This window comes from Candoia aspera, chromosome 3 (genome assembly GCF_035149785.1).
Source record: "Candoia aspera isolate rCanAsp1 chromosome 3, rCanAsp1.hap2, whole genome shotgun sequence".
Taxonomy (NCBI): domain Eukaryota; kingdom Metazoa; phylum Chordata; class Lepidosauria; order Squamata; family Boidae; genus Candoia; species Candoia aspera.
In genome coordinates this window covers 6769524-6788038 of record NC_086155.1, presented here as the reverse complement: position 1 = coordinate 6788038, position 18515 = coordinate 6769524, and the positions used below count along the sequence as shown (strand labels likewise).

General features: G+C 40.2%; 1 protein-coding gene across 1 annotated transcript in view; it reads left to right on the top strand.

The window, feature by feature from the left end:
* COL20A1 (collagen type XX alpha 1 chain) overlaps positions 1-18515 on the top strand; it is a 130403-nt gene that overhangs the window by 78008 nt on the left and 33880 nt on the right. Inside the window, exons 25-26 of the mRNA XM_063298753.1 lie at positions 2843-3001; positions 17162-17239. Of these exons, the coding sequence (XP_063154823.1) occupies positions 2843-3001; positions 17162-17239 (237 nt within the window). The remainder of the gene's footprint in view (positions 1-2842; positions 3002-17161; positions 17240-18515) is intronic.

The window sequence follows — 18515 nt, the reverse complement described above, 5'->3', positions numbered from 1 at the left end:
TTGTGCAAGTAATATAACCAAAGACAGGAATGATGACATTGGTTTGGTTTGATATATCTGAAACTGGCCTAGTTCAATAACATTGGTTTCAATTGCCAGAACTGAATCCCATCTGTACAACTCGAGGGGGCCTGTTGATAGCCCCCACCTTGAGGGGTACATGGGATCTGAACCAAAAAAGAGGCTTTGTCAGTGGTAGTCCCAAATCCATGGAACATTCTTTTCCAGAACTGCAGGACCCACAGCTCTCCCGACATTCTGCAGCTAAGTTGAATCAATGCTATGCCAACATACCTCTGGTTCTAGAAAGAAGCATAGAAAGTTTGATGATTTTGCTGTTTTAATTGTAATTTAATTTAATTTAATTTTATTTTGTTGGCTTGTTTTTCTCCACTTAGAGACTGTCACGATTGGGGCAGGTTCTATTCCTTTCCTTTCCTTTCCTTTCCATTCCTTTCCTTTCCTTTCCTTTCCTTTCCTTTCCTTTCCTTTCCTTTCCTTTCCTTTCCTTTCCTTTCCTATTCTTTTTGTATCTGTTTCATTTCTGTTGTATTCTTTTTTCACATCTCCGAAAACATTTTATTCTCCTGAGTATTTGGTGGATGATCTATTTCATTCCTACTGTTTCTCAGTTTTCATTGGAAAAAACAGCCATTACAAAAAAAACACACATTTTTTTTCATTCATCTAAACATTTATATTAAAAAAAAAAAACCTTTCTGAATCAGGTCCACCCCAGGGAATGAGAAAATTCCAAGTGTAAGCATACGATAATATGGTGTACATTTTTATATTAATCATATTTATACAGACTCCCATCTACAAAATGGATGCTGGTATGTATTTCTTTGTATTTAATAAATACATATTAAAATTTACATCAGATAAGACATTCCAAGGCCCATGGCAATAAATGTCCTAGAACAGTTGCATGCACACGTTAAAACATTTTCTATGCTTAACTGTGTCAGAGAAGCTGCTTGATCCAGACTTCTAAAGACTTTTTTCTTTGTTTAGAGATGGGATGTATTGAATTAGTGAGGGAGGGAATGAACGAATGAGTGAGTGAATGAATGAATTAATGAATGAGTGAGTGAGTGAATGAGTGAATGAGTAAATGAATGAATGAATGAATGAATGAATGAATGAATAGCATTGCCACAACTGTTGTTCTCTTTCTATGGTCCAAGTGAAATCCTTGACTTTGAAAGGTCTAAGCCAACTAGTACCCTACTTTTTTTTTTTTGCTACCTCTTTTTATACAGTACAACCAATCCCAGGGGAAGAGTTGTGTCTCTCCTTTCCTTCAGGTTCCACTGTTGGTTCTTTGCTTGGCTATCCCTAATTTCAGTAGGATTGACTGCCTTAAATCCTCCTTAAGTCACAAGTTCAGTATTTCAGAACCTGCCTATTCATCTTTGCTGGATGTCAGTAGCACCTCATTTAATGACCCTCTGCAGTCATCTCATTCTCAGCTTTCTCTTTTGAGGTGCTCCGGCACAGATTGGCCTCAAATGGTCTTGCTTAACAGAGTTGGCAGCATCTTCTCTGAGAGATGATAGAGTCACCAGGTGTTCTCCTTATGCCTCCTTCTCCTGCTCACACCCTCCTTTTATCTGCCCACCTGTTCTCCTTCCAGCATCCCTATTCTCTTTCTTCTGTGGCAAACCTCTAGGTGTGTCATCAGAGAGTGAATGACCACAGAGCGGCTGGGAAACAGCATGCAGGACAGAGTACACAGTAGAGTGGGACAGTGATAGGTACTCCCCCTATCTCCTGCCATGGGTCTTCTTGGCACCTACTTTAGCAGCATCCAGAAACAGCTTTGTGGGACAAAGCTTGAAAAATCAGAAGCTGCTTAGGTCTCCTGCCCCACTCAGGAGCTTGAATCCAGCTAGCTAGGACTACTTAATTGACCTTGGCAGATCTCAGAAAGAACTCCCTGAGTGACTTTAGGCCACTCACTGGGTTGTGGTGGAGAAAAATATCAGGAGGGAGTGCTGTGCACACTGCTTTTGCTCCTGTAGGAAGGGTAGCATTCTACAGGTAGTCCTTGTTTAACTACCACAATTGGGCCTGGAATTTTGGTTGCTAAGCAAAGCAGTCATTAAGCAAATCTGACCCAATTTTATGACCTTTTTTGCAGTGGTCATTAAGTGAATCACTGCAGGCATTAAGTGAACCATGTGGTCGTTAAGCAAATCACACGGTTCCCCATTGATTTTCCTTGCCAGAAGCCCTCCGGGAAGGTTGAAAATGGTAATCACATGACCATGGGACACTGCGGTGGTCATAAATGCGAGCTGATTGCCAAGTGCTTGTGATTGTGATCACCAACCGCAGGGATGCTTTGACAATCATAATTGTGTGGTTGTAAGTCAGTTTTTCCAGCACTGTCATAAGTCTGAACCATCACTAAATGAATGGTTAAGAGAGGACTACCTGTAACAGATGAATTCATATAAATAAAAAGCTAAGCAGGATTGGACCTGGTTCATTTTTGCATGGGAGACCATCAGAAATCCCAAGGTTGTAGGCTGGACTGGGAAGTTGAAATGACATTCTGGTAGAAGGCAATGGCCAACCCCTAACACAATGTCCAAGAAAACTACTTGGATATCCTGGTGGAGTCATGGGGTGTTGGGTTTAACTAAAGAGAAACTCAATCTTTTACCTGTAATCTAAGATAAGGATGCTCAACTCTCTTGGGGCTGCTACTCTTTGCAGAATGCAGGGCGTATAATTCAGGGGGGCTCAGATGTCTCCAGGTTGTGTTGCATTGTGTTGCATGCTCTGCAATCAAGGGCAAGACTCAGAGTACCTACTTTTGTCTGTTGGGCAGGTACATGTATTGGTGAGCCATGGCTGGGTCAGGCTCTTTATCGACTGCAAGAAAATAGGAGAAAAGCTTCTTGGGAAATCAGAGGTCCTTTCGACAGCAGGCTTTGTCATGCTGGGGAAACTGACCAGAACGCGAGGACCACGGAGTGGATCGGCGATGGTAAGCTCCTTGCCCATCCAGCTGGTGCCCTAGCCTTTCTCTGATCCCTGAAGGTAGGTAGCCTTAATGAAACATAGTGAAGATGTAGGAGGTATTGTAAAAGAGAGAGATGCTGGTCCAAGCAAAGACAAATCCTATCAATTATGTTCCCCTCTTGATCCATTCAGCCATGTTCTCTTTGGATGCCTTCACAGAACATGTTCTGTAAAGCACCAGCTGACTGCATTTCTACCATGTAATAAACTTGGCCCGTTTCAGGGGTCAACACCTAGCCAACTTTAGCTGATCTCCAAATAAGCTCAGCAGAATCAAATCTCTTTGATCCATGGATGGGAAGCCATCAGGAAATTCCAGGGTTGTGTGGAGGAGATTGTAAAGCTGAAAAAACATCCTGGAAAGAAGTAATGGTTTATCATTTCTGTATTATTCCATGTAGTTACCAAGAATTGAATTCAACTCAAAAGACCCTCTACCTTTATCTGGTTGGTTTTTAATCAAGATTAGTTCTTTTGTGGCTGATTATACTGTGCAAATCCAGTTAATTTTATTAGCTAATAATTCAGGGCATGGAGGAACTCAGAAAATGTGTTAATGGTAATGGCCATAAAATAGCCTTATATGGAAGAACTGATCTCTTGGCAGTGATAAGGGCATGGAGAATCCATTTCTATTGTCCAGCTGACAATTTCCATATGATAAGTATGTAGTTTAAAAGAATGTGCAAATCCAAAAATATTAAACTGTTAAGCTCCTGGTGACAACATGGACAAGTCTGTGCACTTTTCTTGGCAGCATTTTCAGAAGTGGTTTGCCATTGTCTTCTTCCTGGAGCTGAGAGGGAAGGACTGGCCCAAGGTCACCCAACTGGCTTCACAATTAAAGCGGGGCTAGAATTCACTCCTAGCTCAGTGGCTTAACCACTAGACCAAACTGGGTCTCATGTAGAATATAACAAAAACACATTGTTATCATCCACAGGGTGACCTAATATGAAGATCTCAGCATTCATCTGAATCTTCCATATTTTTTTTAAATTGATGTAGAGATCTGGATTAGCTCATAGGATCAATTTTTTTTTAATCTGTTCAGTCGTGTCCGATTCTTGGAGACTGCCTGGACAATTCCCTGCAGTTTTCTTGGCAAGGTCTTTGGAAGTGGTTTGCCATTGCGTCCTTCCTAGGGCTGAGAGAAAGTGACTGGCCCACATCACCCAGCTGGCTTTGTGCCCAAGGCAGGACTAGAACTCCCGGTCTCCCAGTTTCTAGCCTGATGCCTTACCCTCTATGCCAAACTGGGTCTCAGCATGAGAAAAAGGATCAACACACATTTTCCTAGAAATAATATACCACAGTTTTGCAATTGACATGATAGTAACAGGAGACATAGCAAATCCATTCTGTTCTGAACTGCCTGATTAACTGAAGGTGTTATATACAAATATTCCAAAAAAGTCCAGGAAGGAGAATTTGCACTAGATGAATCCATCCAAAATCTGGCATTAGTCAAAAGGTATAATTCAAGTTTCAGAAAACCAAACCCCCTATGCTTAACTGACAATGGCATCTTTTTCAATGATATCTTTGGAATTGAAAACCTCCATAGAAATTTGCAAAACAAGGTATTGAGTTTTAAAAAAATATTTTCTGGATGTGCATCTATTTCTGTATTTTAAAGAATACTTCTGAGCTGACATATGCTGTTAGGCATTCTTACAAAACTGAAATGGTAACTGCAACTGTGATGGAATGTGAGGGTGACCTTGGAAGACAGGGGAAGAGATGCCCCATAGGGAACAATCAGATAAAAAGGGGAGGAGCCCACAACAGAGTAATGGCCACAGAGAGAAACTTAGGAAAGACCTGCCCTAATTACTCAGATGGTAAATAGGGAGCGTGGGAGATTTGTACTTTCAGACTTGCAAGGTTCTGTTACTGTAGCCTTACAATAAAGTAGAATTAGCGCATCTCATCATGTTTCCATCTGGTTTACCTGGGAGGGCTGACAACAGCCCAGTTCTTTATTTAGAGTGCATTTCTGGCCAGAAAGCAGGACAATAGATATGCTGGGACAATAAAGTAGTAGGCCATCTTGACTATCTAAAGAAGTTGATCAGGAGACCATCCTGAGTATCTAAAGAAGGTGACCTAGGCTGCAGAGGACCCATGGCCATGCACAGCCCTCTGTGGTGTGGCCCCCACTGAACTTCCATAGGGGTATGCTAAGTATTTTGAATTTGAAGCAATGCCAGGTGCATAACAGCTGTTTTCATTCCAAATGGGTTGTTTTAACAGGTTCTTTCAATCATTTCAAAAGTGATTCAAGCTCCGAATACTTCCAAAAGGATGACAATGGCTTGTTTCAAATGCAAAGAATTACATTTCACACATGAGACAACAGTTTCAGACACAAAACAGGGCATTCCTACTTCAAGATGGTTCAAGCTCAAAACACTTTGCTGTTTAATGTTTTTTGTTGTTTATTCGTTTAGTCGCTTCCGACTCTTCGTGACTTCATTGACCAGCCCACGCCAGAGCTTCCTGTCGGTCGTCAACACCCCCAGCTCCCCCAGGGACAAGTCTGTCACCTCTAGAATATCATCTATCCATCTTGCCCTTGGTCGGCCCCTCTTCCTTTTGCCCTCCACTCTCCCTAGCATCAGCATCTTCTCCAGGGTGTCCTGTCTTCTCATTATGTGGCCAAAGTATTTCAGTTTTGCCTTTAATATCATTCCCTCAAGTGAGCAGTCTGGCTTTATTTCCTGGAGGATGGACTGGTTGGATCTTCTTGCAGTCCAAGGCACTCTCAGAATTTTCCTCCAACACCACAGTTCAAAAGCATCGATCTTCCTTCTCTCAGTCTTCCTTATGGTCCAGCTCTCACAGCCATATGTTACTACAGGGAACACCATTGCTTTACCTATGCGGACCTTTGTTGTCAGTGTGATGTCTCTGCTCTTAACTATTTTATCGAGATTTGTCATTGCTCTTCTCCCAAGGATTAAGCATCTTCTGATTTCCTGACTGCAGTCAGCATCTGCAGTAATCTTCGCACCTAGAAATACAAAGTCTTTTACTGCTTCTACATTTTCTCCCTCTATTTGCCAGTTATCAATCAAGCTGGTTGCCATAATCTTGGTTTTTTTGAGGTTCAGCTGCAAGCCAGCTTTTGCACTTTCTTCTTTCACCTTCATCATAAGGCTCCTCAGTTCCTCTTCGCTTTCAGCCATCAAAGTGGTATCATCTGCATATCTGAGATTGTTAATGTTTCTTCCAGTGATTTTAACTCCAGCCTTGGATTCCTCAAGGCCAGCATGTCGCATGATGTGTTCTGCGTACAAGTTGAATAGGTAGGGTGAGAGTATACAGCCCTGCCGTACTCCTTTCCCAATCTTAAACCAGTCCGTTGTTCCGTGGTCTGTTCTTACTGCTGCTACTTGGTCGTTATACATTCTTCAGGAGGCATACAAGATGACTTGGTATCCCCATACCACTAAGAACTTGCCACAATTTGTTATGGTCCACACAGTCAAAGGCTTTAGAATAGTCAATAAAACAGAAATAGATGTTTTTCTGAAACTCCCTGGCTTTTTCCATTATCCAGCGGATATTGGCAATTTGGTCTCTAGTTCCTCTGCCTTTTCTAAACCCAGCTTGTGCATCTGGCAATTCTCGCTCCATGAATTGCTGAAGTCTACCTTGCAGGATCTTGAGCATTACCTTACTGGCATGTGAAATGAGTGCCACTGTTTGATAGCTTGAACATTCTTTAGTGTTTCCCTTTTTTGGTATGGGGATATAAGTTGGTTTTTTCCAATCTGATGGCCGTTCCTGTGTTTTCCAAATTTGATGTCATATGGCATGCATTACCTTGACAGCATCATCTTGCAAGATTTTGAACAGTTCAGCTGGGATGCCGTTGTCTCCTGCTGCCTTGTTATTAGCAATGCTTCTTAAGGCCCATTCAACCTCACTCTTCAGGATGTCTGGCTCTAGCTCACTGACCACACCATCAAAGCTATCCCCAATATTGTTATCCTTCCTATACAGGTCTTCTGTATATTCTTGCCACCTTTTCTTGATCTCTTCTTCTTCTGTTAGGTCCTTGCCATCTTTGTTTTTGATCATACCCATTTTTGCCTGGAATTTACCTCCTATGTTTCTAATTTTCTGGAAGAGGTCTCTTGTCCTTCCTATTCTATTGTCTTCTTCCACTTCCGCACATTGCTTGTTTAAAAATAATTCCTTATCTCTTCTGGCTAACCTCTGGAATTTTGCATTTAATTGGGCATATCTCCCCCTATCACTGTTGCCTTTTGCTTTCCTTCTTTCTTGGGCTACTTCTAGTGTCTCAGCAGACAGCCATTTTGCCTTCTTGGTTTTCTCTTTCTTTGGGAGGTATTTTGTTGCCACTTCCTGAACAATGTTGCAAACTTCTGTCCATAGTTCTTCTGGGACCCTATCTACTAAGTCCAGTCCCTTAAATCTATTCTTCACCTCCACTGAGTATTCCTTAGGAATATTAGTGAGCTCATATCTAGCTGATCTATGGGTCTTCCCTAATCTCTTTAATCTGATCCTAAATTGTGCAAGAAGAAGTTCATGATCAGAACTACAGTCAGCTCCAGGTCTTGTTTTTACCGACTGTATAGATGTCCGCCACCTTTGGCTGCAAAGGATGTAGTCAATCTGATTTCGGTGTTGTCCATCTGGTGAAGTCCATGTATAAAGCCGTCTCTTAGGTTGTTGGAAGAGAGTGTTTGTTATGCAGAGTGAGTTGTCTTGGCAAAATTCTATCAGCCTATGTCCTGCTTTGTTTTGTTCTCCCAGGCCATGCTTACCTGTAATTCCAGGTGTCATTTGACTGCCCACCCTAGCATTCCAGTCTCCCGTGAGGAAAATAACATCTCTTTTAGTTGTGTTGTCCAGTAGGTGCTGCAGATCCTCATAGAACTGCTCTACTTCAGCTTCTTCAGCATCTGTGGTTGGGGCATATATTTGGATCACTGTGATGTGAGATGGCTTGCCCTGAATTCGAATTGAGATCATTCTATCATTTTTTGGATTGTATCAAAGCACTGCTTTAGCCACTTTACTATTAATTATGAAGGCTACTCCATTTCTTCTGTGGTCCTCTTGTCCACAGTAGTTGATCTGGTGGTCATTTGATGTGAAGTGGCCCATTCCAGTCCATTTCAGTTCACTGACGCCCAAAATGTCTATCTTTAATCTTGACATCTCACCAATAACCACATCCAATTTGCCCTGGCTCATAGATCTTACATTCCAGGTTCCAATGGTGTGTTGATCCTTAGAACATCGGATTCGCCGTTCACCACCAGCACCATCGGCCGCTAGCTGTCCTGATTACCAGGAAACACACTGAGACAAAGACTTGGTCTCTAATATTTATTAGTAGTACTTAACAAGAATCCTAACAAACTGAGGAAGCGTGGGAAAAACCCAGCCATATAAACCCCAAAGGTTAAGGCGGTCCCGATCTGTGTCTCTTTGAATGGCTGAACAGTTCCTCAGTGCTACGCATGCGCTTGACAGTCTGGGTGGGAGCCCCCTGCTCGCCATCCTTACTCATGACACTAGCCGTCCTTTCAGCTTTGAGCTAGCTGCGTCATCACGTCTGGGGCTAGTTGAACTCATCCTCTGTTCCTCCCCAGTAGCATTTTGACCATCTTCCGACCTGGGGGTCTCATCTTCCGATGGTATACCGACATATCTCTGGTTGTACTGATCCATTTAGTTTTCATGGCAAGAATACTGGGGTGGGTTGCCATTACCTTCCCCAGGGATCGCATTTAGTCTGACCTCTCTGTCATGACCTTCCCGTCTTGGGTGGCCCTTCACGGTTTAGCTCATGGCATCATTGAGGTGCTCAAGCTCCAGCACCACGACAAGGTAACGATCCTTTGCTGAAGTATTTAATGTTAACCTGACATAAAATGAGAGCCAAGTTTGTTTCTGTCCATGCATCATTCACTCCATTTGGAAGAATAATCCTAGACATATCATTCATCCACCCTGATTCTATTTAAATTAAATAAAACTCTCTGTTTAAGACTTGGCTGTATCTCCAGCCTTGGGTTAGATTGGGTGGTGGATTCTTTGTATGGTACCCTGTTGTTGTTTTTTAAAAAAGATTGTTGTTCTTTTTCCCAACCTTGGATGGATAGATGGATCGATATAAAGCAACCTAACTAGATTGATTTCAGATAAAAAGATGTTTTGGATGGCCATAATCCCCCAGAGCAACCATTTTTGACAGCCCCTACTATATATAATAACGAGCTCTGCCCCAGTGACCATAGCCATTAAAATGCAGTCTATAATAGAGCATGTATAACATCTCAAGGAAGACGACAGATTGCATCTTTTCTTTTAAAACAACAGGCTTGAGTGAATGTGGGTCTCCTTGAATGGTGAAGCTCAAATAATTGGAGTGAACACCAAGGAGGCTTTGCTAACCACCACCCTGTCACATGCTCCCTGAGAGTCCCGTAAATGCAATTCTGTGTCCATGCTCTACAGCAATTTTATCGATTAATTGTAAGATGAAATTGGTTTTGTAGAACATAAAAGCTGGGATCCCTTTTCAAGCATAATTTGTTCCATCAAAAAAGAAAACAATATTGTCACCACCACCACCACCCCACTCCAAATTCCCACTTAATCCAGATTAAAAGCTATTTTGCCAGATTTGGGAACATCCTCTTCCCCGCTTTTGCAGTGCTGATCCCATAATTCATGCATTATGAAAACTGAAAATATAACAAATGAACAGCCCACTGCTTTTCATGCACTCTGCCTTTCTCAACACTGCAGTCTCTGGGTAGACAGAATGTCTCATTTTTCTCTAGCTAACTAGATGTATCTTTTTCAAATGTCATTTTGGGCAGTGAAGCTCTGTACTCCCACTGATCTACCCATGATAAAGAAAAATCTTTTCTGCTAGCATCCTTTCCTTTCTGATTGGAGGGTTGCTTTTGGCCTGATTCAGAATCATGATACTGAAGAACTCAACTGTTTTTTAAAGAGTTCTTATAATTTGGTGCCAAAATGTCTATGGAAAGGTTACACATGTGGGTATCCTTGCCTTATCCCTAGGGTATTCCTTAGGCATTGTGGCCACTGGCTTGGACCCAGCCCATCTTCCCTATAATGATGGAGGGACCTTTGGAAAATGGACCCTCCGTTTTTCTCTGAAAGTAAAAGAATGGACCAGAGAACAGAAGAACAGTGAGTTTTGCACATCTGTAATTGCAAGGGCCTGTCAAGGCAGGCAGAGTAACACACAACATCCTGTTGAGACAAATCAAGTCCCTGCTTTGCCTCGACCAAGAATGGCACGGCTTCTACAGCATAAAGCTCTTCATCAAGATGAATCCAAGCTGTCTCATGCATGCCAAATATAGGTGCCACTTCCTCATAGTAAATGATGGCGCCGATAACATTGTCTTCAGGGAGAAGAAATCTTAAAAAGTAGGGGGTCATCCCAAAGAGATTCCATGTGCCATGGGAGAAGAAAAAGGCAAATGCTTCTTAAAATGTGGATTTAAAAAGAAAAAGAAATGTGAAAGGTAGCCAAACAATCCTCCCAAAACGTCAGACAATTGAAGGAATAGAAAGGGACAGAATTGTTATCCAGGGCATTAGGAAGACATCTGTTAATATTTTGAAGGTTATTGTCATTGTTGAAAACAAAAGTGACCAGAGTCAAAATGAATAGGGGAGGAGGAGGAGGAGGAGAGGGGGAGGAGGAAGAAGAAGAAGAGGAGGAGGAGGGGGAGATAGACAGGAAAAGGAGAAGGGGAAGGGAAGGGAGCTGGAGACAGAGAGGGAGGAGGAGGAGGAGGAAGAAGAGGAGGAAGAGGTCATCAGACTGAACATGATGCTCCAGAGTTGATCCAATGCAGAAATCCCTAGCCTTTTGGGGTTGCCAGGCAGATTTGGAATTTTGAAAACATATTGTAAGTATTTTTATGAAATGGCTGCTATGGTAGATGTGGTCAGTCACAAAACATGCTTGGTATTAGAAATATGGTGTTCCTTCTTGCTTGCATGCACCTCATCTGGCCTCCGACGATGCTCAACATTACCATAGCTAGCCTGTTGAAGGGTTTTTTTAAACTAATTTTATCAAAAGTTTTAAAAAGCAGATAAAAACTAATACAAACTAATATGAAGTAAGAAAGACAAAAAATCAGAAAGCTAAAAGTGCAAGAAAGAAAAAAAAGAAAAGAAAAATAGAAAAGAAAGAAAAAAGATACAAGGAAGTGGCTTCCGATCTTCTTTATAGCAGTTATAAGCACAATTATAAATTGACCTCTTTCTCTAAAGTTACAACATGCCTCTCTTCTTTCTGTAATTTATCCTGTCTAACCATCAAAACTATAAGTCATTCGTTCATTTTTTTTTCTGTTTTACACAAAAAGTCCATAAGGGAGTTCCAGTCAGCAATAAACGTAGATATTGTTTTTCTCTAATCAGAGAAGTCAATTTGGCCATCTCAGTGAAATATTTTTTTTTAAAGGGACACTAGGCCTGTTTAAATCAGATTTAATTCAATTCATTTAGAAAATGAAGCCAAATTGATTTGAATATCTAAAACATTTCAGTGGGGAAACATCAGCTTGGCTATACAAATTGAATCAATGTAAAGTCCAGTTTGATTTGGACAGAATAGGCTTTGTCCATGGATCCAGTCATATTATTTAATCCAATCCGATGCATCAAATCCATTTTCTATTCAATCTGACATGCTGATTCAATACACTGAATGGTCAAAGCTTTGTCCAATCAATGCACCAAGATTTCTCATGCCTAGTGGCAGATCTGCGAACAGAATCCTAGGCTGCAGCTATCTACTGTTTTAATTTTAAGAAAGCCTTTTGGCCCAGAGACATGATTGGAGAGACACACTGTTTACCTTCCAGCATGCTCGCTAACCCTTTTCTTAGGGACTCTGGCCCATGAGAAAGAGTTGTAGAAAGCATATAAATGTGCTAGGTTGGGTACCTGCATTCTAATGAATGGACATTTGGTACGGACTTACTGTAATTTATTTGGGTGTGTGAATATGCACACCTGCACACAATCCCTTTCTAAGCGGGACAGCAAAGTGCCTTCATTTTTCTGATCAAATTTACCAGCTACTAAAGCCTGAGAATGGTAGTGTGCAGGGGAGCAAACAAATTTGAAATCAGATTTTCTATTGACACTGTTGGTTGACTTACCACATTACAAAGGAGAAGGCCTGTCTAATATTCCTCCCACACCACAGAGACTTTTGTTATGGGATGTATGTATAATGCATAAAACACCTTATTTGATGCACATCAAGAGAGAGATACATTGCTATTCTCAGAGGTCTGTACAGAATCTCACATTTAAGAGTTTATGCTTCTCTATCCATAATTAGAAGGGGTTCAAATGTTGCTTCAGGGAACTGAAATAATAATACCTGTGATATTCGGGGGTGGGGGGGAGGAGGAGGAGGAAGAGGGATTTATTTTCTGTATTTCTATATTCTTGGGCAGTTTGACAAAGCACGTACAAATCTTAAATAAAACATGACCAAAACTGTAATCCAAAATGTAAATACGTATCACCCATATTTATATATATTATTACAATGATTGATTCTGTGTCATAACGTCATTTTCTAGCAACCACATAGATAGATTTTCTCCATGACAATCTATCCCTAACCTGGTCTTTCAGGTCTTGCAACAGTGCACCCATTGCTGCTATAACTGAGTCCATCCCTTTGGCTGTTGGTCATCCCCATCTTCTCTTTCCTTCCACCTTTCCCAGCATCAGAGCCTTCTCCAGAGAGCTGGGTCTTTGCATAATGTGTCTGAAGTAGGATAATTTGAACCTGGTCATTTGTGCCTCGAGTGAGAACTCAGACATGGAAAAAGAAGGAAAGTCTTCCAAAAGATTTCTGAACTCAGAAGGTGGCTCCAACCTCAAATTCGTATGCTGATGGATGCCAATGGACAGATAGTATTTGATTCAGAGGAGATCAAACAAAGATGGAAGGAGTATACTGAAATACTGTACAATAGAGATGTCAACATCCAAGAAGATATTCCTTACTTACAGGAACCTCAAGTACTAGGAGATGAAGTTAGATCAGCACTCCAGTCATTACCAAGTTGGAAGGCTACAGGAACTGATGGAATACCCACTGAAATATGGGAAGCAACAGAAGAAGAATCTGTCCAGGTTCTAACCAAGTTATGCCAGCAAATCTGGAGAATGACACACTTGGAAGAGGTCAATCTACATTCCAATACCCAAAAAGGAGAATTAACAGAGTATGCAAACTATCGTACAATATCCTTAATTTCACATGCTAGCAAAATAATGCTTAGGATAATCCAACACTGATTAAAGCCCTAAATAGAAAAATTGATGCCAGATGTTCAAGCTGACTTTAGAAAAGGCAGAGGAACACAAGACATTATTGCTGATGAAGACTGGATATTAAGAAAGCCAAAGAATACCAAAAAAATAAAAAATAAAAGTCAGTATGTGCTTCATTGATTATAGAAAGGCCTTTGATTGTATTAGCCTTGTCAAGTGGTGGAATGTGTTTAGAAAAATGGGAATCCCAGAACATCTCATTGTCCTCATGTGAAACCCATATAGGTCAGGAAGCCACAGTATGGACAGAACATGGCAAAATAGGTTGGCTCCAGCCTGACAAAGAAGTGAGACAAGGCTGTATTTCTCCCCTTATTTATTCAGCCTATATGCTGAATATATATTAATGTGAATTGGAAGATGAGATTATTTTTAAAACTGAAGGAAGAAACAATAATTTGTGGTTTGCTGATGACACTACTTTGATAGCTGAAAATACCAATGGCTTGCAAGCTCCAGCAATGAAAGTTAAGGAGCACAGTGAAAAACAGGACTAAGATTAAATATAAAGAAGACCGAATTAATGACCACATGTACGGCAAATCAGCCTTAGAACTGACAATAAAATATTGAACGTCTGTCTTTTTGGATCAACAGTAAATAAACCTGGACACAAATACTTGAGATGATTCAGAAAATTCTTAAGATAGAAATTGTAAAAAAACCAGAATTATTTTTATTAGTTATAATGGAAGAAGATTTAGAGAGAAAATATGGTAATTTATTATTATATATGATCACAGCAGCTAGGATTATATATGCCAACATTGGAAAAAGAAAAACATACCAACTATAGAGGAGTGGGTGATGAAAATATTGGAGCTAGCACAGATGGCGAAATTAACAATTTTAATAAAAGAAAAAAATATTACGAGATTTAAAGAAATATGGCAACCGATATTAGATTACCTGTATACAGTTGAAAAAAGTGAAGAGGTGATAATGGGATTTATATATTAAAGAAGTAAATAAATAGAAATAATAGTAACTTAAGGGAAAATAACGATAAGAGAGTTACAAAGATAATTATTTGTATATCTATAGCTACGAAAGTTGGAAACCATGTTTTAGTATGTTGTTATTGTTATTGTCTTACTTGTTTATATGTGTATATGTGGTGTTAGGTGTATTCTAGAATGTTATGTATGTCGACAATGTTTTATGATTTTGTATTGTATTTTAACGAATAAAAAGTTTACTCAACAGTAAATAAACCTGCAATCAAGAAATACACCTCAGAGTGCCACTCGGTACAGCAGCCATGAAGGCCTTGGAAAAGATATTCAAATGCTGTGATGTGTCCATACCTACAAAGCTCAGAATTGTGCAAGCCATGGTTTTCCCTGTGACACTCTTTGGAAGCAAAAGCTGGGTTTGGAAAAGCAGGATAGGAAGAGTATTGATGCTTTTGTATTGGAGAAAACTCCCAAGAATACTCTGGATGGCTAAGAAAAGAAACAAATGGATCATAGACAAAATATATCCAGCATTCTCACTCAAGGCACAAATGACCAGGCTCAAATTATTATATTTTTTGAAGATCTATATTATGTGAAGATCTTAGCCTCTAGAGGAGTCTGTAATTCTTGAAGAGGAGGATAGAAAGAGGAGAAGATGACCAGCAGCAAGGTGGATGGACTCAATTATACCCAGTTATGTGTGCATCGTTGGAAGACCTGAAGGGCCAGGCTGGGGATAGATCATCCGGGAGAAGGTCTACCCTATGTGGTTGCTTAGAGTCAACACCAACTTGATGGGACATAATCAAAACACATTTATATATTAATGTTCTCTATTTCTGTGCCTTTTCTGAGTTGCCTGCAGAAGTAAATAACCCTAAACTTTAAAATACATGATGAAATAATAAAAACAGTTAAACTAAAATACTACTAAAATACAGATTTTAACATTAGGAGGCCCAGGCTGTGAGATGTGATTTATTTGACAAGCTTGCAGACAGAAGCATTTGTGGGGACGAGTCAAAATCTGCAAGATGGCAGGAGCAGCTCAACAATTGGAGGCCTACCCCTTTTGTACTTGTACCAACAAGCCATGGCTTACGTCCGAATACCACCCCAGCCATCCTGCAGAGTTTGACACCCCCTCCTTCATGGATGCCCCTGCTTAAAGGAATGCTAAGATCAGGTAGGAAAAGCCTCTGAATTTCATAAAGTTGATCCAGAATCAGAAGGTGAGGCCTGAAATTTCTTCATGCCAGTGTTACCTGCTTATTTTTATTTGATGACTCCAGTTCAGCAGAACTTCAGTTTCTGTTGCTGAAGTGAAATATTGATTGAGAGAAAGGTCCATTTGTGCACACATGCATCAAGCTCTCAGAATGATTTGGACACACTTAATTCATTCAAAGGTTTGATTCTAAGGGACGATGCAAGGGACAATCTTTGACTCAAATCTTTACACTGTCCTATTTGATTATCACTATGACCTTCCTGTTCTTCCTGGCTTGACTTCTAAACTATTAAATCTGAGAAAACATGACATGCGGGGGATTTGCTGCAGCTTTTTCCTTCCTTCTGTTTATTTCCCTGTCATTTTTATATTGTCAATCGCTGCTGTTCATGAGTAATTGTGAGCACTGATCAACACCACACAAAAGGAATTTAGCTCTTCTCATCTATTCATCCAATAATGTGCTGGCGCATTCTGTATTTTAGCAACCAGAACAGGTGTTTGCAAATATTGCTAATGCAGAAGCAGAATAGGACCGATTATCCCACAATTCTTAAAATAATTTTTAGACATGCTCCTAGTTTAATCAGCAGAAAGGCAGAGGAGGATGCTGCATCAAGCAAATCCATGAGATGTTTGGATATGGGAGCTGGGCTTTTCTTAGCTCCCTTAGCTTGACCCAGGGTCGCTCCAGATAACTTCAGACAAAGGGCGTGAGGAATTTATAGACATAGAAGACCTTGCGATATCCTCAGAGGCAGTCCAAATTCAGATGCACTACTGCAGGATTTACCTATTTTATCCTGCTAGCCAAAGAACCCATATGCAACAGGAACTAGGATTTTGTGCAGTTAATACAAAAAAGAGCAGTAGGAATATATTTATTTACTATATCACTGTATATAGCTGCTCATCTCGCAAATTGTGACTCTGGGCAGTGAACATAGGATGAAACAAACCCAACAACAAGAGAAAAAAAAACAATGTATAATAACAACAGTAATAATAATACCATAATAACACGCTGGTGAGAAAAGAATGAAAGAGATAAAAACTTATCTAATTTATCCATTCTCATTTTTATTTTATTTTATTTTATTTTATTTTATTTTATTTTATTTTATTTTATTTTATTTTATTTTATTTTATTTTTTTTATTTTATTTTATTTTATTTTATTTTATTTTATTTTATTTTATTTTATTTTATTTTATTTTATTTTATTTTATTTTATTTTATTCAATTTATATAGCTGCCCATCTCAGACCAGCAACTCTGGGCAGCTAATTTTAACTTCTCTCTGTTATATTTTTCTTCTTGGTTCAGTTAGAAGATTTGAATGGTCTTAGGGGATGATAATAGCTTCACAACTCTTTTCTGCCATGCTTGGGGGGGATCTTAGGATAAGCCCTACCACGATATCTTCACATCTAGGGAAAAAAGAACGCAGCCACACGTCGCCCTTCTTCCCCATCCATCCAGTCCCTGGAGAGCCACCTTTTTCGTGATCTTCCTCTCTTTTTCATTTCTAGCTTCAGTTGCAGTCACTGCAAATGGTGTGCAGCACCTCGTGGCCCGAAGAAGACCGTTGCTGTGAGATACCAGCACTGGTAAGAATGGAAAGAAAGAAGCAAATCCTTTTGATTCAATAGCTGAAGTTCCTAAACTACTAGATTTTCAAAGGGCCTTTGAGAGCTGAGGTTCCCTATGCGGGTTGCTGTTTTCTGAGGTTCAAGTGATGGTTAGATCATTTTTTTTTTCTTGTTTACATTGTTCCTGTAGGGTTTTTACCTGTACTGTTTTATGCTTTAATTGTTGTAAGCCACCAGCAGTCCTCCGCAGTACATAAATACGAGAAATAAATGTTGTGGTTGCTCAGAGTAGTAGTATTACTAGGTGCAGTGCTATTACAATTACTACTATTAGTATAAGATAAGATACCATACTGGAAAAAATACACAGGGACAGCAAAGGTCTGTATTCCCCAGCACTAAATTTACAGCAGTTGTAATGCTTTTGTGTATGGAAGCGATCAATTGATTTTAGTGGCTCGATGTCACAGGACACATGCCACGTATCTAACTATCCATTCCCAGCACAACATCTTCCATAACCCATCTGAGATCCATGATACAATAACCTTGTGATCGTTTCCAACCTTTCTGTTCATTACAGACATCATTTCTGAGGGATGTGTCTGAACTCACCAATGTTTTCTACCTTTCCAGAAGTGTGGGTGGGTGGGATGACTGTATGTGTGTGTATTCCCTAAATATAATTGTTTCTGTAAGCATGATGCAACTCAAGACAACATGAAGATATCTACAGGTTTGGAGGAACCCCAGGTTTTACAAAAGTGGGAGGAAAATTAAAAGAAAAAAAGGAAATACTAGACAACCCATGACCCATTGGCTCATCATTTCAGAGATATTTCCCTACCAGATTCCTCAATACCTTCAAAACTGGCAGTGCATCAAATGTACTGGAAAAGTTCTTAATTCAGGGAGAGATGTATGTGCCTTGAAAGTAGCCAATGCTGGACTGTATAGCCCAGTCAGACATCAAGAGTTGACCACAGGAAATGTTTTATGACATTTTATATTATATCGTAAAATATTTCATAACATTTGCCAAATTTCAGTTCCATAGGAGTCGTGGGTCTTCTGTAAGTTAGCCCATTTGAGGTACTCTGGTTCAAAAATTGTTGCCCTACGATGCACCGTTTCGCCTAGTTAAAGGTTGTTGTTGTTTATTCGTTTAGTCGCTTCCGACTCTTCGTGACTTCATGGACCAGCCCACGCCAGAGCTTCCTGTCGGTCGTCAACACCCTCAGCTCCCCCAGGGACAAGTCTGTCACCTCTAGAATATCATCCATCCATCTTGCCC